Raw genomic sequence first — 26,766 nt, 5'->3', positions numbered from 1 at the left:
AAAAACAGCCACAACAGCATCATTTATGATGATGATGATGATGATGGTTTGTTGTTTTGTTTCCAAAATAATTGTTATCATCGTTGTCGTTAATGTAAAAAAATTAATGTCCCTTGATGATGATGACAATGATGGTAGTTTGGTTTTTTTTTATCCTTTTTGTTTTACAATTTCTGCTTTGATGGTCAATCATCATCATCATCATCAGTGGAAAAAAATATGAATTTCAATGACAGGACAACACATATACCAAAATAAGACAGGTGTATTTGTATAGCAACAACAACAACAAAAAAAACGGTAAATCTGTTTGAATAAATCACCAAACTTGTACAATAACATTATTATCAATAGCTCATCAATGAGTATATATTGTGGACTATAAAGTTGATGAAAAAAAAATGAAAAAAAACCGATCAAACTACTTGAATATCGATCAATGGTCGATTATCATTTATGATTTTCTTTTTTAAAGAATAATGATGATGAACAGTATCGGGAAATATTATCATCATCATCATCATCATCATTATGGAGCAAGTAAATAAACATTCCATCATCATCATCATCATGTGTTAAGCACCATAATATGAAAATTTGATTTTTTTTCTATAAATAAAGAATCGGAAATTGAACATCACACACACACACAAATGAATGACAAGATTATGATCATTTTTGATTTCCATTCACTAAACAACTACAATAATAAAAACACATTATCACATCATAAAACATTAAATCATTGAAAACATATCGAATAAATTCTGGGGAAAAAAACAAATTCCGAAAATATTTTCGGTGTGTGTGTGTGTGTGAAACGGCTAGCATCATCAAAAAAAGGCGGCTATAAATGGATGATCATTATCATCATCATCGTTTATAGCGGACGCATAAGAAATGGAAAAAAAAATTTTACGATTTGATTTTTATTCGATTCGATCGAATCGAATCGATTTGAATGTTTCATTTGAAAAGGTGTTGAGCTATTTAAATGTCATCATCATAATCATTATTTAGAATGCGGGAAAAAAAAATTTGAGAAAAATCCGGGTGACCAGAAAAATGATGATGATGGTGATGGTCGATGCTCGGTTTTTTTACGATCGATCATTTAATCGATCGATGTTTATGGGGGTGGCAGCAATAAACACTTGCATCAACAACGACAACAACAACAACACATCCTGAATTGCCATTTAAAAAACTGGAAATTTTTTTTGTTTGTTTTTTATTTTTTTTTTCGTTCCAAAATGAAAATTAATGACGATGATAATGAACGAAAAATGTGTTGCTGCTGTTGCTGTTGCTGTGTTTATCACGGAACTTTATTCTTGAGAAAGAAAAAAATTCTTTTTTGTTTTTTCTTTGTTAGATTTTAGCAAATCTGTGATTAAATTATGGAAAAAAAGGGGAACCAAAGAACCGGAAGTATGTGAGAGTAACAAAGAGAATTCTGTTTGTTTGTTTTTTTTTTTTTTTTTTTTTTTGATGGGAACAGAAAAAATCCATGATGCATTCATGCGAATCTTATGGAGAAAAAAATGATGATGATCATCATCATCATCCTAGATGATGGTTTTAAGCGTGTGTGTGTGCGTGTTTAATTTGAAATTAGATTAAATTAGTGGCAGATAATGGATAATAGATGATGATGACGATGGTTATCTCCATCATTGTTTTGGGGTTTTCATTGGAAATCAACAACAGCAGTAGGGAAAAAAATCACCGATGATTCTATGGTTCATATATCTGGATTTTTTTTTTTTTTTTTTGGATTGTGGCCACACACAGACATTTATTTTACTTCAACAGAAATTCAAAGCTTGAAAACATTTGATTCGAATAACAAACACAACTTATCAACTGATATGAATGTCATCGACACAATATCATCATCATCATCATCGTTAAAACCTATCCAATCACCAGAAAAACTTTGGATTTTTTTTACTCCCAATATTTTCAAAAGAAATTTCAAACATTGTATCATCATCATCACCATTTTTTTCCAATTTCTGGATCATCAAACATTATATATGGTTGTCATTGTCATTGTCATCATTGAATTTGAACAAACAGAAAAAAAAATCAAAAGTAGACCAATTTTTTCCAACCAAAAAAAAAAAAAAAAAAAAATTCATTTCAACCGAGAACAAAAACCTATTCAGGCGTTACCATTCTGTGCAACAAAAAAAAAAAAAAAAATAAAAAAATAAAAGATTATGGATGACATTTTAAATGATTTTTTGCTGCCGCTGCTGTGCTCTGTTGTTTTCATTTTCATTTTCATTTTCAAACCAGAAAAAAATAAAACATTTTCAATGATGACAATGGCTGGTAGTGGTGATGGTGGTTATGGTGGTAATTGTTTGATTGGCATCAAACAATTTTTACTTCTCATATTGCTTGCCAATATATCTCATGAACAAGAAAAAAAAAATTTAAGAAATTCAATTCAAAACCAGAATCAGACTACTTTCCAGTGAATAGAATCCATCCATTTTAGCCTGTTAAAATGGATGAAAGAATCATCTTAATGGTTAAATGGATCGTCGATTTGTTTTTGTTTTTTGTTTTCTTTTTGAAAAAGTCAGAAAAATTTATCATCAACCCCACTGCATCATCAACAATCATTAGGATGTTGAGGAAAAAAATTTTTCACAAGCACCGAAATCAATTTATCAAGATCAATTTAATTTTTCCATTTCATGTCGTCATGTTTTACAAAGATGTTGAACAAAGGAAAAAAACATTGAAAAGTGAACGAAAAAAAAATCAAGAAATAATTGGATGCACGAGAAGAAAAATAGCAATTTTTTTTGACAATTTCATCATGATGATGGAAATGTGGAATCAGAAAAAAAATTTCAAATTTCACCTGTTATCTGGACCATATTTTTCTGCACACACACACAAAATATCGAGTTTATTTGCTAATTAGTAATTGACAAACGAACAAATTAGTTTCAATCAATTTTCATTCATATATCTGGTTCATTTGAAACAATGTGGGCGATAGATGATCAAAGATGATTATCAAGATGATGGAAACGTACCAGAAAAAAACCCGTTTGTTAACCGATCCGTTTTTTTTTTTTTTTTGGTTATATACACACATTCTAAACGATTAATTTAAATGGAAAAACGTGACATGAACACTAGAAAAAAAATCTTGTCTTTTTGTCATTTTGTTATTATTGTCGGTTATTAATATAAACAACCCAATACAACACAACACAAACACTATGGTTATCCATAAATCTTGTCTTGTTTTGTATATTTCGTTTACTATTTTTAAGTATTTTTTTTGCTCTAAGTTCATTTTGGTTGTTGTTGTTGTTACACACAACAAGGAATAAAATAATAACTACAATAATAATGTGTATATCTTGGCCTTGCCAAAAAGTCAACAACAACAACAACAACAACAACAACAACAGCAACAGCAGCAGCAAAAACACAAACAATTCCGAATTAATTATTCAATTAGTAAACAAAAATCCAAAGAAAGAAAGCCATAAAGTCGAAAAATCTAATAAGAAGTAGGAATTTTTTTTCCTTCACCCCAAAAAAATAAACCCGAGAAAAAAAAACTTTCCAGACAAACACACAAAAAAAATTCCAGAAACTAAATAATAATGATGAGCGTGTGTGAGTGAGAGAGAAAATCGATTAGTGAATATAAAAGAATCGGCTTTCGCTTTTGTTAGAATTCGAATAGTTTATTCATTTCATTTCATTCATTCATTATTTCCACAAAACAACAACAACACATTCTCACTGTTTGGAACAAATGAAATCCATCTAAAAGCTGAATCCATATCCATACGATTATAATCTGAAATGATGATGAAATAAAATCAATCGAAAAAAAAATGCAATGGAAAAATGTGTGCAAAAACACTAGAAGACATACCTAATTTACGAAAGAAAAAGTTGTCACACTTTTCAACAACTGGAAAAAAAAGTGAATAAAATCAAAATGGAAAATATTAGAGCGGCAATCGAAACTGAAGAAAATAAAAAAAAATATTGAACTTTTCATCGTCGTTTATCGTTATCGTTATCGTTATCGTCGTTGTCGTTGTTGTTGTTGTTGTCATCATCGTTATAATAATTCACTCTTTATTGGTAACACTAACATGAATTTATCGATTTCATTGCCAAGAACCAAGAAAAGAAAATCTAATGATTATATTCGTCGTGTATTCACACTATTTCTCTCTCGCTCTATCTGTGTGTTAGATTTCGATATTTGTGAAAAAAAAAGAAAAACTTTTTTTCCGCATTCACGATATCGATTCTATCGATTCTTGTTTTATTATACTCACTACTTGATATTCTAAATATATACTGATAAAAGAAAGTGAAAAAACAAACAAGTGAAAATTTTCCATTTAAATATATCAAACTAATTCCGGAATTAGCTTTTCAAGTGTTCAGTGTGTGTGTGTGTGTGTGTGTGTTTCATGAGATTTTTTTTTAATATGAAGAAAAAAAAAAATCAAACTGATTCATTCAATGTTTTCTCAATTACATTATTATCATCATCAATGTCATGTTGTTGAATTTTTGTTTTCTGGATCGTTTCTTGATACATGTCTCCATTCTCTCATTATTATTATTATTATTATCAAACCCATATAATCAACATTTCTTTAATGTCATTTCAATGTCATCTTTGAAATTGATGTTCAATGTTGTTGTTGTTGTTGTTGGCTGCATTTATGTAATAACAACAACATCATCATGTTTTCATTGGAAAAAAAACAAAAAAAAGGGTCATGGAACTTTTCTTCAATGTTTTTTCCTGTCATTCGTTGTTGTTGTTGTTGTTGTCGTTGTTGTTCTTTTTGGCTTCTCAGAAGCCAAAAAGAGTTAAATTCAAATTTTCTTTTGATGACAGAAATTCTTTTTCTCATTCAAAACAATTTATCATGACGATGTTATATGCGTGTATCATCATCGTCAGATCGACCACTATCGTCATTCATCTTTTAATCATTGTTAAATGTTGAAATTCTTATTTTAAGAATGTAAAGAATAATGGCAAATAAAAAAATATTTCCGATTATGTTATATAACTACAGACATAGACACTTGTCATTTTTGGACCCTTCATAAAACAACGACAACGACAACAACAACAACAACAACGTTGTCAACCAGAATTTTTTTTTCGTTCAAAGAAAAATTTAAAGTTTCAACACACAACAAAAAAAAATCACCAACAACATTTTCATAGTCAACGTTGTTGTTACAGAATTAAATTTGACACAAATTATGCAAAAATACTTGAAATTGGTGATTATGATGGTGGCCTGTATGTAATTCAAATTCATTGCAATTCATCATTATTCATCATATCTTTGACCTTATAGTTTGTTCGCTTTATTCATTGTCCTAACATATGTAGGGGTGTGTGTGTTTTTGGAATGAATGAATGAATAAAAAAAAAACAATCCAACATTCGACAGCAAGAGGAAAAAAAAATAATCGAAAAGAAAAATGTGTTATAACCATCATGGTTGGTGATGATGTAAATCAAATCAACGCAAATATATAACGAACGAACGAATAAACGAAAAAAAAGTAAAACATTTTTTTACACACACACACTTGGGATTCCTGAAAGTGGATTTTATTTGCTTATTTTGTTGTTGTTGTTGTTGTTCAATATTAGATCTTGTTATTTGATGTTGTCGTTCGTTCGTTACATTTCAACGTGTTTGTGTATTTGAATATATTTATTTTATACATAAAATGAAACAACAACAACAAAAACAACGATGTAACCTGATTTTTTTTTCTCATGTGTTCATATTTACCATATATCAAAAAGAAAAAGAAAAGAAAAGATTCTTGCAATGAAAACATCACATCACATCACACAAGAAAAAACGAACAGCAAATAGTTTTTTTTTCATGATTATCAAATCTTAAAGAATCTATGCAGTGTTGTTGTTGTTGTTGTTAAGGTTGGTCTCTCAAAATGAAAAAAAAATTTTCATTTTAACCCGTTATTTTTGTTGTAAAAATTCATACATCTTAAACAGGAAAGAAATGATGATTTTCGAACACAGAGCGAAAAAAAAATCGAAATCTAATTTCATTTCATTTCATAAATGTTCAACCAATGGTGGGAAAGAGGGAAAAAATATGCCAAGGTGTGTGACAAATTTGTTTTTTTTTGCATCTTAAAGATCATATGATGATGTATGTGACGGAAATTGTCATTGCGTGGGGGCGGGGTGGTGGTGCATGAAAGCGGCTTGCCATTTGATTTGAACAAATCAAATTTAAAAAACAAAAAAAAATTGAAATTTCGATTAGATTTCTACTTCTACTATACTCAATCATAGTTTTATCGTTAATCCTATTTCTATCTATCTATCTATTTTTTTCAAGTTTTTGTTCCGGGGGTTTTATAGAATTTTTTTTTTTGTTCAAAACAACAAAAAACAACAACTCACCTGTGTTGTTTGCCACATCCATTCAGTAAATTCCCTTATTTTTGTTTTTTTTTTTTTTTTTTTGATTCCAATGATGTTCAAATTGAATTTGTTTTTTTTTGTTTGAATTCAAATTTTTTTTACTCGCCAAAAAAAACATACGATTGATGATAATCTATAACGTTTTGATCGATATAAAAGAAAAAAAATATGAAAGAAAGAATCGGAAATGAAATTTTGTCGTTAGTTTTAAAAGTAAAAAAAAATTGAATGAAAAAATTTTCTATTCAATTTCTCGAAGGAATTATGTATTTTGGTTTGAATTGAATTGAAATGTCTCGTATATTGAAAAAAAATGAGAGAAAAAAAAATGCCATGGTTTATTATAATTTGAAACATCAAAACGATTTTCTGGTTGTCTATATGGACGAATGGATTTGTTCATTTTTTTTTTCGTTGACGTTGATGTTGTTGTTGTTGGCTATGAAAATGAGATGATTTGTTTGTTTGTTGCATAATTCATTCTACTATGCTGCTGCAAGGCATATACATGTTAAAAATTCATTTTCATTTTTAGCTTCTGAAACGATCCAGGGATAGAAAAAAAAGTAATTTAATCAACAATAAATTGTTCAAAACAAAATCTTGTGTTCATGAATTTTTTTTTCTTTTGAATGTCGAATGTGAAGGAAACAATCAAAAAAAAAAAAAAAAAAAAAAAAAAAAAAAAAAAAAAGATTTGAATATAATGATCCAACATTATGGCTAGCAAACAATAACAACAGCAGCAACAGCAGTAGCAGCAACAAAAACAACTGAGAATCCAGATTGTGTGTTTAGCGTCAATTCCAAATAATGATGTAGACTAGATGCCATCGATAATAATAATAATAATAATAAATTCTGATTATAATAATTTTCCTGAGAAAATTCATGAATAGATTGCACACACACGCACATTTACATTAAAACTATACTTCCGTATTCAACATTCATTTCAATAATAATGATGATGATGATGATGATGAAAGGATATCCTTTTCACCAAAAAAAAAACAACAGATGAAAATCTTGGGACAAAGGTTATGTCCATGTATGGATTCTGGTTTTCTTTTTCATTAGAAGAAAAAGGAAATAAACAATTTTTTTCCCCACCATTCACTGCATGTCATCATCGTAATATATATTGATAATTAATAATGAAATGAAAAAAAAATAAAGAATGTTTATGTATAAACATGTATTATCATCGATTCTTGAAATTCAATAGATTTCCGATCCATAATATAAATATTGTATTAGCCAATGTGAAAAAAAATTCAGAAAATCTTAATGGGCTTTCGTAGTTATCGCCATTGATATATTGGTAGGTGTGTTTGTTTTTATCTCTAGTTCATCTTGTTTGTTCATATTATTTTGAAACGAATAAAAATGAAACATTTGTCGTTGGTGGGTGTGTACGTTTATACTGGAACACACACACACACACACACAAATTCATTAGGCAAATATAAACAACCACAATAACAACATCCACAAATTGATTACCGAAAACGATTATTAGTGTGTGTGTGTATGAATAAACGATGATGTTGAAGAATTTACAGAATCCACATTTGCGAAAAAATCAATTAATAAAATTATTATTGAAAAAAAAGATTTTATTATTGTTTTCAATTAAATCAAATCAATTATCGTATCAATTTCATTTTTTTTTTGTTTTATTAGGTCTGGAACATTGTTTTTTTTTGGTTTTTGTTTATTTATGTGTGTGTGTTCCAGAAACATACATAAAAGCAAAAGCAATAGGTTTTTTTTCATTTGGGTGTATTTAGTTCGATGGTAACAATAAAAGAATGACAAACAAACAAATAGAAAAAATTGATACGACAATCGTTGACATTATTTATCATTGAAATTATCGATGAAAAAATCTAAAAAACAATAATTATTGTGGTCCAGGCGGACGTTGTTCAACCGTAGGATCGGCTGGTCTTGGTGGTTGTTGTGCATCATCAACATCCATAGAATCTCTTGCCGGTACAGCTGGTGGCTGCGATTGTGTTGAACGGCCACGTTTTTCAGAATCAGTCAAACGGCTTAAAAATTGTTCTACATCATCATCTTCAAATATACGAAATGGAAAATCTTTGCCAACAATACCGATACTAACATTTTGTGTTGTTAATTGTGTATCATTTGGTAGACATTCACGTAATGCAAGTAGACCATGTCTGGCTAATTCATCACGTGAACAATCAATAATTTTATCCAAATGTTTTTCCAAATATGTACGAGCTGATTGTGAACGTGAACCGATTGCCATTGATTTACAATCAAAATAATTAGCAGATGGACATGTTTGATAAATATGTGGACCAGTTTTATCATAACCAGCAACAATCAATCCAACACCATATGGACGACGATCATAACGTTGTGTACAGGTTTGCATTTTCAATCCCATATCCGCCATTAAACGATTCAATAATAATGGTTGTCCATGTGTAAATTGTTCATTAAGACATTCATTACGCATATAACGTGTTAATATACGGCCATCGGCTGTTAAACCAGCAATAGCAACACCAATATGATCATCAACCTGGACCAATTTTTTTTGATACGATGATAATTCATGTGATGTACGTTTCAATACGACCAATACAGCAAATGTATCACGATTTTTTAATCCAATCGCTGTTGATCCTTGTTTGACAGCTTCCATTGCATATTCAACCTGATGTAATCGGCCTTGTGGTGACCAAGTGGTCACATCATTATCATATTGATTACGAAACATTATTTATGTATTAATGACAATGAATGAATGACACAATCAATTGAAAGTATATAAATTCTGGAACAAGAAAAAAGAAACAAATTCAAGAAGAAATATAATCAAAAAACCGGCAAAATAGAATCTCACAAAATGAATGAAAAAATCGAATATGAATTTGACAAACAACACAAAGAACACACCATCAGCTGAATCAGCGTGACAATGCATAAAATATTGAGAATGCGCCTAGCAAACACACACACACACTCAAAAAAACGAATGCCCTTCATAAACACTAGTACATTTTTGGAACGAAAAAAAAAATTGGCAATTTTTTTTTTGTTATATAGCACAAAAAAATTGGCAATTTTTTCTAATTTTCTTCATCACTGAAATTCTCTGTTTCTCATTAGGATTTTTAATGTTTTTTTTCTTTTCTTTTTTACATTTAATAATAATAATAAAAAAAAAATTAGAATCGCAATGAGAGGATTCCATTTTATTCTTGGCCCCATTGATGATGATGGTGATGATGATGAAAAAAAAATGAAATTAATTTTGTCAAAATGAAAAAACTTTTTCATCATCATCTCGAATGATGAGATCCGAATCATATCATTCGAATTTTTTTTTTTTTAGTTCCATTGTTTTTAGAGTGATGAAAAAAACACAATTGGAACTTTTCATTTGACAATTTCAATTGTCATCGTTCGTTCGTTTGTTATTTCGTATTTATATAATTTATGAATAAAAAAAAAAATTTTTGTTAAATTCTGGATGATAACAAAAAATGTGCGAATATTTTTTTTTTTGTTAAAAATTTTCCGACAAAAAAAAATGAAACGGTGTAGTCATCCGATCAAATGAAATGAATTTCACCAGCCTCTAAGATTCTCGGCAGTGTGTGTGTGTGTGTGTGTCTTAATTATTTAGAATGGAAAAGTTTTTTTTCCCTTAGCCAATTCTTTTGCAAAGCAAATGCCTCTATATCGATGACAATTAATTGTTTTTGAATAAAAACTTTTTCTTTCCATCTATTGAAGTCATTTTGTCTTATCATGTAATTCATTCCATCATCTCAAATATAATTATCGATCTATAATTGGCGTGTATGTGTGTGTGTGTGTGCGTGTGTGTAATAATACCCGAAACGGAAATTTTATTTTTTTTTCTTTCCTGTCCAAAATAAAAATCCTTGGCAATAAACAACAATCAATGAATGAATGAATGATGATCAAACGAATTAGAGAAAAGTTTTGTTGTTGTTGTTGTGCGTAGTAACAATCAACAAATGACATATGTCAAATGTTAATCTTTTTTTTTATTTCGTTTGTTGAGGACAATGGGAACAATTTCAATTCTGAACATTTGTTGTTGTTGTTGTTGTTGTTGTTGTTGTCGATATCTAATCCATCTAAGAATCCATCCAAGATACAAATACAAATGTCATTGTCAATAATGTTTGATCTCAACAACAACAACAATTTATATGATATGTTCTGGAAATTCTGAAAGTTTTTTTTCAACTATTCTCATTCCAACGGAACTGATATCAACAACAACAACAATAATAATAATGATGATGATGATGATGAAAACAATAACCAAAAAAACAAAAAACAAAAAAAAAAAACAAAAAAAGAAATGGAAATAATTCAATGGTATCCCAAATACCATTTGGCAAGAATAAATAATAGCCCAAATGATATCCGTTACAAGCATAGAGATTTTGCTAAGAAAGAAAAGGCCAAGAAAAAACTACAACAACAACTACTAACACAGTCCTACATTGATCACCAAGATGGTTGAACAACACACACACATATTGGCTTGAAACAAATTGATCTCGGATATTGTCGTTGGTTGATCGTTCTAGGTTGGTTATTTGTTTCGGATACTTAATCATAACCAAAAAAAAAAAAAAAAAAAAACAAAAACAAAAACAAAACTGATGTATATGAACTCAACAACAAACAAACAAACGAGTAATAACGATACATAGAGAAAGAAGTAATAAAGAACAAAAAAAAACAATGGAATTTGTTTCAAAAAAATAAAGAAAAATTGCCAGATCAACACATTTTGTTATTATTGTCTCGCCACACACACACACACACACACACTCATAAACAACGTTTTGGTCCATAATTTTTGTTTTTTGGGACAATTTTCTTTCTTTCCACGCCATCATCATCATTATATAAAGAAGAATTGTAACCGTGATTTATATATGTAGCTCGTGTTCCGGAGATTTTTTTTTTCATTCTTCTTTCATTGGTTATAGTGTGTTTATATTTATTCTGAACATTTTTTGTGATACTGTTTTTCCGGCCATAATAAACAATATATAATTATTTGAAAATTTTTTGAAGAAAAAAATTTTTTTGGCAATTTTTTCTCCACAAAAACTTTTTTTTTTATTTCATCGATTCTAAACCGATCGTGGCTAAATTACATTCAATTAATTTTATGACGATTATATCAGCGACAAAATGTGAATGTCTCCTACTGTGTGAATCTATCAAAGGGAAAAAATTTTTTTTTCTTTACAAACAAATCAACAAAAAATCAAATGAATCGGAACTTGGAAAATAAAAAAAAAAAAATTTTCATGATCAATCGACATTTCTCTTTTCAATATTATATATCACAAGGGCAGACAAATATAGAATATTTAATCGAATAAAAAAAAAGTCTCGTCTTTTTTGTTGTTGTTGTTCCAATAAATAGTTGAACCATTTTGTTGATTCTCTTCCCGTTTTTTTTTTTGGTTGTTGTTGATGATGGATAAAAAAAATTCGATGATAAATCAATGATGACAACTCATTTTTCCGGTTTGCCATAGTGGTAGTAGTGATGATGATTGTAGTCTTGGTGCAATAGCAATAAATTTGTTCTCCATTGATTGCCGGGTCATTTTTTGTTCAACATACAACAACAACAACAACAACAGCAAACAAAAGTCAAAAAAAAAGAAAAAAATCTTTTGGATCAATCTGTCAGATCTATTTTAATCTTGACATTTTTTTTTGATCTCATTTTTTTTTCTCCAATACAATCTCAAATCTGATGGTTGATCTGTCATTGAATTGTCTGTGATGTCAAATATCATCATCATCATCATTGGTTTATTATGGATTCATTCCGGAAATACTGAACAATTCACTATAATGTTATGTTTGATTTGAATCGATTGAAAGAATTTGAGAAATTGTGAAATGATGGATACAATGTTTGTGTATACATTGTTCATTTGTGTAAGTATACACAACAACAATCTTGATCCAAAAAAAACGATGATGAAAACAAAAAGAATGAAATTGCAAACAAATTATGCTAATTAATGCAAATAATCTAATTAATGAACAACGAAGAATTAAGAAGAAAAAAAAAAATGATCATCGAACAACGGAATGAATTTGGTGTGGGGGAAAAAAATTCAACTTGAAAAGAAAAGAAAAACCCAATTTCAATCAACCGGATAATGAATTTTGGAACAAAACATTTTATATATGATTTCAATGTACAGTGAATAACGTAGTGAATGTACAAAAATAGATTGGTTCTGAATTTACGGAATTTTTTTCTTTTTTTTTGAATACTGAGAATTTTTTTTCACTGATTTCAATAGGTTGTTGTTGTTTATTGGAACAAAGTAAAATTCCATTCACGAAACACAATTGAACATGCTGCGTATTCATTGGAATTTAATTCACATTGAATTTTTTGGCATACAAATTGATCATCATTCTTTTCAAAGTGAATAATTTTTCTCTTGTTGTTATTCTGGTTGATCCAGTAGAAAACAGAATTCTTTTTTGTCCGGTAATTTTCCATCCAGGACCAAATGTGAACAAAACAATGAATCATTCTATTGATTTCAAGTGAAATTAATTTTATTTTTTTTATGAATTTAAATAATATTTGTTCATTCATTTAAATTCATTGATTTCATCATTAATCATCATCATCATCATATTGATCATTGTAATTTTTTTCCTAGTTTCGTACATTCATTTCAAATTGAAATTGAATGACAAATAAACATTTCTAAACGAAAAAAAAATGAATTTTATTACAAATGAAATGTGTGATGATTTAATGAATTCAATACTCATTTTTTTTACAGGAGAAGACAAAAACAATCTCTCTTGAGTTCAATTTCCGTAAAAAAAGGAGACAAATGAAAAACAGAGTGAAACCGCAGCAATAAAACGAATTTTTTTTTCATACATTTTTTCTGATGAAAAGTCCATTTCCTTTCCGTTGGCAAACCAAAATTAAAAGTCAAAAGACTTCTTTTTTATTATTGATCATCATTATCATTTTCAAACACACACACACAACCTGTGTGTTTTTTATTCATTCATTTGATGATGATGAGAACAAAATTGATTTTCAAACACACACCCTCACACACACACACAAACACAAGAATCGTGAACATTACACTATTATAGATTCTGTGCCAGGAGAAAAAAAAATGAATTCAAAATCTAACAACCAAGAATCGAAGAATTGATAATTTACATTTTCAATTTAATTTGAATTGAATTGAATGTAATCGAATATGGTGTTTTTTACTTGAATTCACCAGGAAAAAAAATGAATAAATTTTTTTTTCTTCAAAAGTTTATTGTAAAATTTTCTTCTCTATGACTATAGTCCAATTAAGCATGAGTTTCTAATTTACATATTTTGTTTGTCATAAAACTTTTCTTTCTCTTTCTCTCTCTATCTTTCTTTTTCGAGGGATAGGGCATGATGAAGAGAATTGAAATGAAATTGAAAAAAAAAATTCAATGGTCATCGAATCGAATGAAAATAAATGTTTCATTCGTTTCCTTGAGTTGAATTTGGTTTCTTTCTTTTTTTCATCAATATAATTCTGTTCATAGTGTGTGTGTGTGTATATGTGTGTGTATCTGATGGTTCAATCATCATCATCATCATCATCGATATATATTACCACCATCATTATCCATAATGAATGAATAAATGAATTTTTTAAATTTCCCTCGTGGTTTTTCTTATTTTTTTTTCTTGTTATTGCATATCATGAAAAATATTCACTGGAAATCATCATCATCATCATGATCATGATGTTATAAATGTCAATCCGTTTCCAATGTAGCCAATAATGATCATGATGATGATGATGATTGTATTTACCATGAAATCATTATTCTATAAATCGAATTTTTATATACTGATGTTATTTTCGTTGCTCTTGTTATTATTGTAGATTCATATTCATCTATTCAAGAATGATTATGGTGGTTGATGATGAAACAAATGATGACGAAAATTCAACAACGACAACCAAAAAAAAAAAAAAAAATAAATAAATAAAATAAAATAAAACATCATTGGGATTCAAAAATAATGTGAATGTAAATTACCAAAAAAAAAAAAAAAAAAAAAAACAAAATTGAATGATAATCAGAATTAGAATCAAAATCACCATCATTCAATATAAGCTATATATATACATCGTTGATCGAAAAGAATCAATTATCTTAATTTGAATAAATTAAGCTAGAGAGCAAAGGGAAAAAAAGCTTGAATTAGAAAAAAAAAAATTAATTTCATTTTCCACACACACACACACACACACACACACGTAGAGCACATGTATTACATATCTGAGCAGAGATAAATTCAATTTAATCATGAAAATTGGTATAACACACACACACACAAAAGTTTCACGTGTAATTTCAATTGCAATGATGATGATGATCAATGTGAATGATGTAAATAGTGTGTGTGTGTGTGTGCGTTTTTTTTTTTGGTTCCACTCTTTTCTGATTAAATCGAACAATATTATTAATAAAAATAAGCACAAACTTTGAAACGTACAGGAGAGAAAAAAATAAAATGTAATTTTCACATCCAACAAAAAAAAATGAAATGAAAATGAAATGATGATGATGATGATTTTGGGCCAAAAACGAATCATATAGAAACGTATACAGAATTCATAAAATGCAACTGAATAATAATATACTTATAGAGAGAAACAGAGAATGAAACGAAAGAATAAAAAAATGTAATTATTCAATTATAATATGATTTTCAGAATAAAAAAAAAGAAAGAAAAATTCTCGATTCAATCATTTCGATCATTATCATTTTTTTCTTTCTTTCTTTCTTTTTTTGGAACGATTCTCTCACTCGATCATTTCTTTCCACACACAACACTAGCTATGAATTGAAGAAAACTTTCTTTTTTTTTATTTATACATTTCATGCTCCAATTCTTGGTCTTGGTTTTTTTTTCGTACAATTCTTTTTTTTTTTGCAGAATTTATTCGAGTTTGTTCATTTCACCAACATACACGTTCACACCACTATATACAATGTCATCATTATTGTCACCACAAATGAATCGATTTGAACTCGATCGAACAAAACGGTGACAACAACAACAACGACAACAACAACAAAAAGTTCAGTGTGTCAAATTAAAACAATTCTATGGATTCTAAACAAAACAAAAACGGAAAAGTTTTCTCCACACACACACACACACACACACAGAATGTGTCATACCAGTTTTCAAAGTTTCACTCACATACATTGGTCACAGTAGTGGTCATCGTTTGAGCAAAAAAAAAAAAAAAAAGTTATATGATGACAAGCAGCCATTCCCCCTTTTGTTTCGATTCATACAAGTCAGTAAGTGAACTTAATTCTATTAAGTAGCCATTACTTGATTTGTTGAACCACACATACACACACACACACACATTGAAGTTATCATTATTATTATAGTGAAAAAACATTTCAAGACATGATGAAGAATTGATAGGCCAAAAAAAAATGTTCTTTTTGTTTCCTTGGTTTATCATTTTGGATGAACAAAAGCAAAAAAAAAACCGCAACCTTAAATGAAAATGTAATTAGTGATAAACGATTTTTTTTTTCATCGCTGTTTCAGTTGTTTTTTTTTGGCGTTCTGGCCAATTCCTATTTGATAATTTTTTTTTTGACCGATTGGTCAACTAGGAACAACACACACACAGAAAAACTAGGTCCCAGTAAAAAAAAATCTCATTCAATGACAATGATGATAATGATAATTGAATAAAATGAAAAAAAAACGAAACAGAAATAATCGACTTAGAAAAATCTGAATAAAATGAATGGATATGATTATTTTTTTTTTGGCTATGCGTCAATTGAATGGATGAATGAAATTAGTCGTCGTCGTTGTTGTTTTTGTAGTTGTTGTTGTTGAGCCATACAGCTCTAATGGACTTTTTTTCACTCTCTTTCCTTCTTTTTTTTTTTTTTTTTGGTGTGGCTTTTGTTTTTCATTTCATTCCATTATCAGCAATGAAGATGGATGAATGAATTCATAAGAGGTTCATCATCATCATCATCATTATCGGCTTACAAACAAGCAAACCAAGAGAAAATTATAATTTTTTTTTTTTTGGATTTACAAAAAAAACCAACATCATTTAGCACACACACACACAAACAGAATTTCTGGTCAGACTTGAATGAAATTTTTTTTTTACAATCAAATTGATCATGATGATGAAAATATTTGAACATATATGCCCAGTTTGGCTACCCAGTATAAAAAAAAATGAAAGAAATTCTTGTCATCATCATCGTCGTATTCTTATTTTTTGAACTCTGAAAAAGTGATACATCACCAAGGATGAAAATCAAACGATCCATGAAAAAAAAGTCATTCAAGTGTTGTTGTTGTTGTTGTCGTTGTTGTTGTTATTGTCATTCAGTCTGTCTGGTTGTTGTGTGCATTCAAGTGGCATTCCCCACAAAAAAAAAAAAAAAAAAAATGACTACATTCGATCAAACATGAATCAATTGACGATGGACAAGAATTAATGGTCATTATTCAAATAAAATCCATTCAAAAATTATCAACTTAAGGATATTGTTGTTGTTATTGTTGTGAATATGAATGCAAAAAAAAATTGCATCCGATTCTAATTTTGAATTATTGCATGGGTGGTGGTGATGGTGGTGGTGGTGTTGGGGAAAGAAAAAATTTTTTTCAAAAAGTTGATGAAACAAAAAAATAAGCAGCAAAATTTCTCTTCCGGGATACAAAATAAAAAACAATGGAATGTAGTACTAGGAATTTTTTTTTACAACAAAAATAAATGGGCGGTAGAATATTCATAATATAGAATAAATGAGCAAAACACTCTATTCAAACGATGAAACAACTAGAGCATCATAATCATGGTTTTGAGATTTTTTAGCAAAAAAAAAAAAAAAAAAAAAAAAAATCCAGATAGAAAACAACAGGAAAAAACGAAACAATTCAAGTAACCTGATTCAAACATATGAATATTTCAAAAAAAAAAATTTGACCCACTTTTTTTCATTCCGTGTATTTCCCTCCCCCCACCATCACCACCACCAACAATCAGAATGAATAATCATAGGTTTCCAAGGCCTCGAAAAAAAGCCATTTTTATTATGAAGCCAGCCAGTTATATAATTATTGTCTATGAATTGTCAATAACAACAACAACAACAACGATAACAACGGTAATAATAAAACAAACTAGAGAAAGCAAAAAAAAACGAGAGAGATTTAGACAATTATCACGACAATATAATTGGCAAATAATAGGACAGGATTTTTCATTTTTCATTTTTTAATGAAAAAAAAAATTTTCAATTTTCCCATTTCATCTCTTTCTCTCACCGCTTGATTGAATCGACTCGACGACTTTGGTTTTCATCATCATCATCATCATCATTACCATCAATATCATCTTTCAATTTGGATAATTGTTCCAAAATTTTTTCATGAAAATCTTTTTGCAATGATAATCGTCGTTCATTAAATGAACGTAATTCATCTAAAAATGTTTGAAAACCATGTTCAAATCGATTTGATAAACGTGTACAATACATTGCTCGTTCGGTTAGTTCTTGTTGCTGATTGTTACGTTGAGAATTCTTTGTCAATGTTATCATATGTGAATCACCAAAAAAACAAACAAATTAGAAAAGAAAAATAGATGAAAATGGATGATTATCAAGGAAAAAAATTGTTACCATTTGTGTTAGAAAAATTCAAACTTTCTTTCTTTCTGTTTCAGGAAAAAAATGGCCAATGTTTTCACTCAAAAAAAAAACGCACAGAAAAAGAAAACAAAAATTAAAAATGAAATTTTCGATATTTTCTCCACAACATAAATTCGAGAGCGAAAGAGAGAAAAAAAAATTAAATTTTCATCAATTTTCAATTGTTTTTCATTGTTAATTTTTAGAATTTTTTTTTGTGTGTGTGGGTGTATTATTTGATTGCGCAATATAGAATCTGTGTTCCAGGAAAAAAAATAAAAACATAGGCCACATTGTCATCATCATGATATAGTATTGTGAATGAAATAAATCCAGAAAAAAAAGATGGATTCTTTTGGAGAAAGACAAAATTTTCAAGAATTCAGTTGGGTTGGAAAAGTTTTTTCACAACAATTTTGTTTGGATTGAAATGAAATGATTTTTTTTGGCTTGAAACTTTTTTTTTTTTTTGGTTTTCAGGTTTTATTTCCTCTCTCACTCTCGAAAACAAAAACCGGAAAAAATCTCATGAACTTTTCATAGCCAATTTAGCCTGCGTTTGACTAAAAAGGTGGTCTAGTCAGTCACACACACACACACACACACACACGCAAGCAAAACAAAACGGTTCGAGGCATCAATCGTATTTCGATTTTTTTTCTTTGAATTGAAAAAAACCAAGAAATTTTTTTCATCTGAAACAAATATAGAATAAATTATACCAGAAGCATAATATTCAAATGTCAGCTTGTTTCATACACACACACACACACACATAACTACAGTCATGGAACAAACAAACAAACAAACAAAAGCAAAACAAAAATCAACGAATGGAACAAACAGAAAAAAAACTTATTAAATTTTAAATCACGAAATTCTTGGCCCACCACTATCGTCGTCGTCGTCGTCGTCGTCATGCACGATCTGTATCATGGATCATTGTTTAGAGATCATATACCATGGCCTTCAATGGGAAAAATAAAGAAAAAAAGAGCGAGCGAGCGACTATTTTGTTTTTAGTTTTAGGAATTTTTTTTTCGGATACCAAAAAAAAAAAAAAAAAAAAAAAATGGTTATATACCCGATACATACATGACAATCTTCGGGCGTTTTTTCTTTATTTTATTTTATTTTTTTTTTTGATTTGGATTTTCGTATTTTTCATATGGAAAAAAAAATTTTTTTCCATTCAACAATTTCGAATGCATGTGTGTGGTCAATGTGTAATTTATGAACAAACCGGAAATGAAAATAATCTTTTTATTTGGATCGAAAAAAACCAAATATAAAAGCAAAGCATCAGAAAAGAAAAAATTTGATTACAAATTGACTTATTATGGAACCATATACAAAAAAAAAGTTGAAACCGTAGAGTGATTGGATGAATTTCCATTATGGTCATATTGAAACAGGGACAATGGATATTTTGTCCCTTGAAAAATTTCGGCTTGTGTGTTCTGTTTTTGTTTCAGTTCTGGTCATTGGATTTTTCAAAGTTTCAAACAAAAAAATAAAATTTACAATTGCAATTCATGATGTGTTTACATTCGGTGTATTTGTTTGTTTGTCGTTATCATCACATCATATCACATGATAATGGTAATAATGGCCTACTAATGATAATATCGAACGATCATGATGATGATTCTCTTGGGAGGTAGTATTTTTTTTTTCATCAAGATTCTGATTTTCAATGATTTTCAGCTATCAACAAAAAACAAACAATAAAAAAAAATTGTGAATTAAACTTTTGTTTCTTTCTAACCGTGTGTGTGTGTGTGTGTGTGTGTGTTGAATGGAAACGATTCCTAAAAATTCCTAGACATCCCCCCAATGTATGTGTGTCAATTTTGGACCAAGTTTATCAAGTTTTATTTTTATTTCATAATCAAAAATTTTTTTTTTTGATTAAATTCTTTATTATTATTATTATTTTTTATCAACAAGAATTTTTACCATCATTAATCATTTATGAATGAAAATTGTATTTTTTTCTGCGTCACAAGAATTTCTTCTTTTTCTTTTTTTTTGAATGTGAAAATCAATTCGGTTGACTAAAAAAAAAAAAAAAAAATGAAAAATACAACAATAATAAGCAAAAAAAAAAAATTCGTACACGAATAAATTAAAATGAATTTTCATGTTTTGCCAATACACACACATTACATCATTTTTGGAACATTAAACAACGTCCGTTTTCGAAAATGAGAGAGAGAAAATTGAAATTTTACGTTGATTTATTCTCGTAGACTTTATTCAAGGAGAAAAAAAAATTTGTTTCCAAAACACAAGACAAGTGTGGTAACCAGTAGTGGAAAAAAAACTGAAAACATTAAAATCAAATTAAATAAAAAAAAAAATCTGATAGCTGCTGCTGCTGCTGTTGCTGGTCAACAAAAATATGATGAAAAACAGAAGATTGATTACACTACACTACACACACATACACACACATTCAACATCAATAAAAATGAAATTGAGCTTTAGAAGAAATAAAAAAAGAAAAAAATGTCTCATTTTGAAACATTCTATAAATTCTTTCATGCCAAAGATGGAGATATTTCAGAATTCGCCTGACTACACTAGTACTACTACTGCTGCTGTTGCTGATGCTGCTGGTGTAGAAGAAATATTTTCAAATGTTGAACGATAAAAAAAATTGGTTATTTCAAATTTTAACTTTGTGACAAACATGGAGACTGGACACACACACACACACACAAATTCTGATTGTTGGAACAAGTTGACCGAAAAGAAAATTAGCCCGGCAGAAATATTGACAATCCACACAGTATACACACACACACACACACACACAGTAGCCATAGCAGCAGCAGCAGTAGCAAACATCAAATAAAAGTAAATCACAATTTTTTTTGTTGTTGTTTACTTTCCACAAACAGATCAACAATAAATAATAATTTCATCGGAATGTAAAGAAAAACATGAAAAAAAATAAAATAAAAGTCTAAAACAAAACAAAACAAAATGACAAGATAAATCTATAGAAGAAAAAACAACATAAACGACGACGACGAGAATAATAAATTCGGTAATTATTGTAGAATGAAATGAATTTTTTTTTTCTCGGTAAACATTTTTTGTTATATTCCAAAAATGATAATGTTGATGATTACATGATATGTTTGATCAACAACAACAAAAACAACAATAACAACAACCACAACCACAACATAATTAGCCTATAGCCAAAATTTTAAACATACAAGTTAAATAAACATACAACAAAACCCACACACACACACACATTCACACATAGATGTCATTGTTGTTGATTGTTTCAATTCTATTTTTTTTTTTTTTTTTTTTGGGAACATTTATCTCAATTTTGTTTTATACAGAACATTTTTATTTGACTTTTGACATACATGTATGTTTCGATATGAAAGTTAATGGACAACGGGTTTGAGTGTAAATGAAAATTGATCCAAAACGAAACGAAAACAACGTAAAGTTTCGTGGGTGTGTATGATTTCATGTTTTTTTTGGCCACTTTTTTTCTGTTGTTACTGTTCCAATTTTTGTTGGATGTTATGAACATCTTAATAAGATTCAAGAATAATTGTTTGTGCAAAAATAAAATAAAATAAAAATAAAACGGAATGTCAAATTACTTGCACTGTTTTGTTTTGTTTTTTTTTTGGTCCTCTTGCTTAAATCTCATTTTTTCATTCTTCTCAAATTCCAAAAGAAGAAAAAAAACCAAGTTTTAGTTTACAAAAAAAAAAAAAAAAAAAAACGAAAGAATGACGACAACAACAACAACAACATCAACAAAACACTGTAATACATACATGTGATAATTAATTTGTGATGAACACACACACACAGACACATAAAAAACAGAAACGACAACAACGAAAATGTGAATAACACAATGTGTGTGTGTGTGTCAACCATTATCATTAATATTCTCATCTTTGAAATCAAAAAAAAAAAAAAAAAAAAACAACAACATTGATAGAATAAAATCTCATTGACTATCAAATGATACAATGTATTCATGAACAACAACAACAACAACATCCGCATCCGTAATAATTATTTTTTGTTTTTTTTGTCAAACAAAAAACTTTTATTTTTTTTTTGTTTTTTGTTTTTTATTTTCACATAATGAAATGTGGTTTGGGGCGACAACACTCATTGATACATTTGTTTGGATCGTCGTTTTTTTTGTTGTTGATACATTTTATTTAACATTTTTTTTTCAAGTTTTTACATCATGTTTCCTATCTGATGTGTGTGTATGTGTGTGTGTGTGAGTGTGGTTTGTTCCAATTGGAACAATAACCTATGATGATGGTGATGATGATGATGATGATGATGATGATGACACATGTTTTCGACAATAATCTCTTTCAATTGAATACAATAGAATGGATGAAAACAAAAACAAAAACAAAAAAATCTTTTGATAAACAATCCATTGTTATTCGATGTGTGTGTGTGTGTGTGTGTGTGTTACAAACTATTTTTCCCTATTTTGGATATGGGCGTTTATTAAGCCAACAACAATAACAAAGAATTTCAATTTGAAATTATCGATTATCATACACACTACCGATATATGGTCATGATAAATGAATGGGAAAATGAAAAAATCAACGATAATGGTGACTACTGATTAAAATTTGATGCTTATTTTTATGAACCAGAATAATAAGAATGATGAAATTGCACAAACAAACAAACAAACAAACAGATAAAATGAAACCGAACTACATCAAAAAAAACCAGATTAGAATGCTTGCGGGCATTAGACACATCAAATATTATCGAATACAAACACACATGCACACACGCACAAATTTGATTCGTTATTTATCATCATCATCAACATCATCATCATTATCATCATCAATCGAACATAATAATGGAAAAAAATAAATGTCCATCGATGGAAAACTAAATGTAATGTCTACATTGAATTCCAAGGATAAATAAATAATAATAATGAAAAAAAATCCAATACAAATCAAATACTGATTGAAGAAACCTAAAAATAAATATGGACCAAAATAATGTCTAATGATAATGAAAGAAAAGTCAAAGAAAAAAAAACGGAATTTCACTTACCACAACAACAGGGTTATATTTTTGTTTTTTCGTTTTTTTTATTCTGTGATTCAAACGCAGACACACTTTTGTCGTTACGAATATTTCACATTTGAAGGTTTTTATTCCACTATTCTGTGCTGTGTTGATTGGCTAGTTGACGATTGATTTTTTCTTCTTTTTTTTCACTATTTACTATTGATTGATTCTTGATTTATTTTGAGAAAAAAAAACAACAGCAATGATTCCGTTTGTCCAGAATATTGACCAAATGAAATGATTACGAGAGAAAGAAAAAAAAACTGGAGAGAATAAAACAACAAACGGAAGACGAAGACAAAAAGTTGACTCTGAAAATTGATTCTGATAATTTCTTTCTATTTTTTTTTTCGTTGGCGACATTCACATAGTGAAAACACACTGAAGAATAAGAATAGACGTATGTAATGATGGAAATAAAATGGAACACACAAACACTTGGAACACTTGGAATAAAAAAAAAAACACCAAAACATACACACACACGCAAACACACACACACACAACAAATATTGTATGTAATGATGATGAACACAATGGGAACAACAACAAAAAAAAACACTCAAAGAAAAAAAAAGGAATTGGATCGTTTTATGATGATGGTGATCAAATAATCAACGAAAATGAAGTAAGAAATTCGGAAATGTAAAATTCTGTTCGATTTTCTTTCTGTATTTGTTGTTGTTGTTGTTGATTTAGGTTTCAGATTGTCCAATAAAATTGATTGAATCGATTGAGAAAATGAAAAATTGAATTGTAAAATCAATAATTTTTATAATTCAAATATATATCTTCATGTAATGTGAATGTTTCTTGATGGAAATTTTTTTTTTAGTTATTATGAATTCAATAAACAAATTTGATTAAAGAATTGTCGTTCAATCGATTGTCCAGAATGAAATGAACTGATAATCACCATCATTGATTCATTGATTAATTGATTGATTGATTCTCAACCAAATTAAAAATCAATTAATAAAAGTGAAACAAGATTCTTCGAACAAACAATATCACTGTTCTAATGATGATGATGATGATGATGACGATGGCGGTGGTGTGGAAATAGTGTTTTGGAGAATTCACACAATAAAATATTCTCTATTGTGCAGGGAAGAAAAAATTGAAAAATTTTCAAAATAATAATATTCACTTGGAACATGAATATATTCTTCTTACGTTGTTGATGCTGTTTGAAATAAAACGAAAAAAAAATCTCCAATTCAAACAAACACAAGAAAAAAACTTGGGTTTCTTTTTTGCTGTTGTTATATAATCAGAATAAGATTGAAATCGATGAAAGACTGATTCTGGACAAACACACAACACACATACATACAAAACAAATATTGTCAATATTTGATTGGTAGGTTATAGATAGAAAATTGGATCGTATCGTATCGTATCGTATCCGATCACATCGCATAACATTACACAACGAATTCAAATTCATATCTGATCCATTCAACAAAAGAGGAAAAATATTTTCACCATCACAATTCACTTAACTTGGTTGAACATTGGCCACCATATATATTCATTCAATCTATATGTGTATATATGAAAGTTGAAGTGGAAGTGGAAGTAGAAATAAAAGTAGTGGTACAAACGATAATTGAGAAAAAAAAACTTTTCATATAAATAATGATAGAATCCAGAATCCAAATACAGTATGTACAGTAAATATGCGCGATAGACATCATATACACACACAATGTATATTGGCATGTGAAAAAAAAATCTAGGAATCAACGGAATAAATCAACGATATGATCATTCTTATCATATTTCATCATACGAATATCGGAATACATATAACCATATGTGAGAGATGGATAGATAGATGTTTTAAGATATTTGATTATGATATGAATTTTTTTTGTTGTTGCTGTTATTTTTTTTTTTAATGAAATGAAACAAAACCAAAAAAAAAAAAAGTTTCATGCAAACAAATACACACCACCACCACCACAACCACCCACATATGATGTTGTCATCAATGTTTCATTCATTGTTATTCGAGAATCGTTTCAATATTGTCGTTGTTGTCGTTGTTGTTGATCACACACACACACACACACACACAGACATACAACGAAATAACCAGAATTCATAAAACGAATATTCAATGTTAAACACAGACACACATACACACACACACACACAAAGAGAGAAGAAAAATTTGAATAAATCAAATGAAAACGGACTAATATGGAAACGAGAAAACGAAAAAAAACCACACACACACACACACACACACAAACACAAACAGGAAAACATTCGATGATGAATCTGAATTTCAATTTTGCATGATTTTTGTCAATGGCAATGTTTTCGATATCAATATGTTGTAGCAGTGAAATAAAAAAGAAAGAAAGAAATTCTCTTTTGTTTGATGAATCGAAATATTTTTCATAATCAAATCATGTCCATGTATAAAATCAAATACATCAAGACCATCATTATCGTAGAAATGTGAATATAAGGTTATCGGTGGCAATGATTTTCACGTTACATTACTTCACAAACACACGCATAATGTATACAAGAATGAGAAAAAGAATTCTGGATTCATAATTCCATTCAAAACACAATACTAAGAATAAATTCATCATCATGAGTATTAGTGTTAACGATTCAAGGAAAAAAAAACTGGACCAACTGACCGTTGTTGTTGTTGATGATGATGATGATGATGATGATGGTATCAATCATTTGGATTCGGAGTGGAGAAAAAAAAATAGAATTAAATTATATTCTTATTGTCGTCACAAGATTATTGTTGCTGTAATCAACGAACCAAGCAAAAAAAAAAAAAAAAAAAAATTCAGAATATTTGTATCATTCATACATACATGAGATTCATTTTCCATTTCACCATCATTATCATCATAATGATCATTATTAAATAAAAAAAAATATATAGGATTCTTGCAACAATTATGTTCACATGGATGAAATTTCAACAACAACAACAACAACAAAAAACAAATTGATGATCTACACGTGATGATATCCGCTGATGTGTGTGTGTGTGTGTGTGTGTGTGTGTTTGTTTGTTTCATGTTACAATGTAAATAAATAATTTTTTTTTCTTTCATAAATCTTGATGATGAGATGATGATGATGACCATCACCAGTACATAGCAAAATATCAAGTTATAAATAATAATAATTCAATGGATCAAATGATTTGGAAATGATGTGAAAAATTCTCGAAGTTTTCAATTTCTCGATGATTCTTCTTGTGTGTGTGTGTGAGTGAGTGCAAAAAAAAAAAATTTAGCGGAATATTCCCATTGGAAAAAAAACGAACACAAACTATTTTGAACCAAATGTGTCCAATGGTGG

The 26,766-nt window shown here is 28.8% G+C and overlaps 2 protein-coding genes across 2 annotated transcripts in view; both read right to left on the bottom strand.

Moving 5' to 3' along the window:
* LOC124493658 (uncharacterized) overlaps positions 1 to 26,766 on the bottom strand; it is a 79,036-nt gene that overhangs the window by 42,887 nt on the left and 9,383 nt on the right. The window contains exons 5-6 of the mRNA XM_075732083.1: positions 23,401 to 26,736; positions 6,477 to 6,630 (exon numbers count right to left, since the gene is read on the bottom strand). The gene's annotated coding sequence lies outside the window, so the exon portion shown is untranslated. The remainder of the gene's footprint in view (positions 1 to 6,476; positions 6,631 to 23,400; positions 26,737 to 26,766) is intronic.
* On the bottom strand, positions 8,102 to 9,462 carry Prosalpha6 (Proteasome alpha6 subunit). The gene has a single exon (XM_047057098.2). The coding sequence runs from the start codon at positions 9,256 to 9,258 to the stop codon at positions 8,404 to 8,406; it is 855 nt and encodes a 284-aa protein (XP_046913054.1). The 5' UTR covers positions 9,259 to 9,462; the 3' UTR covers positions 8,102 to 8,403.

This window comes from Dermatophagoides farinae, chromosome 6 (genome assembly GCF_024713945.1).
Source record: "Dermatophagoides farinae isolate YC_2012a chromosome 6, ASM2471394v1, whole genome shotgun sequence".
NCBI classification, from domain to species: domain Eukaryota; kingdom Metazoa; phylum Arthropoda; class Arachnida; order Sarcoptiformes; family Pyroglyphidae; genus Dermatophagoides; species Dermatophagoides farinae.
This window is presented reverse-complemented; position numbering and strand designations above follow the sequence as displayed.

What these genes read in the sequence shown, in the direction of transcription:
- Prosalpha6 (XM_047057098.2), bottom strand. Translation starts at nt 9,258, where the DNA reads ATGTTTCGTAATCAATATGATAATGATGTGACCACTTGGTCACCACAA.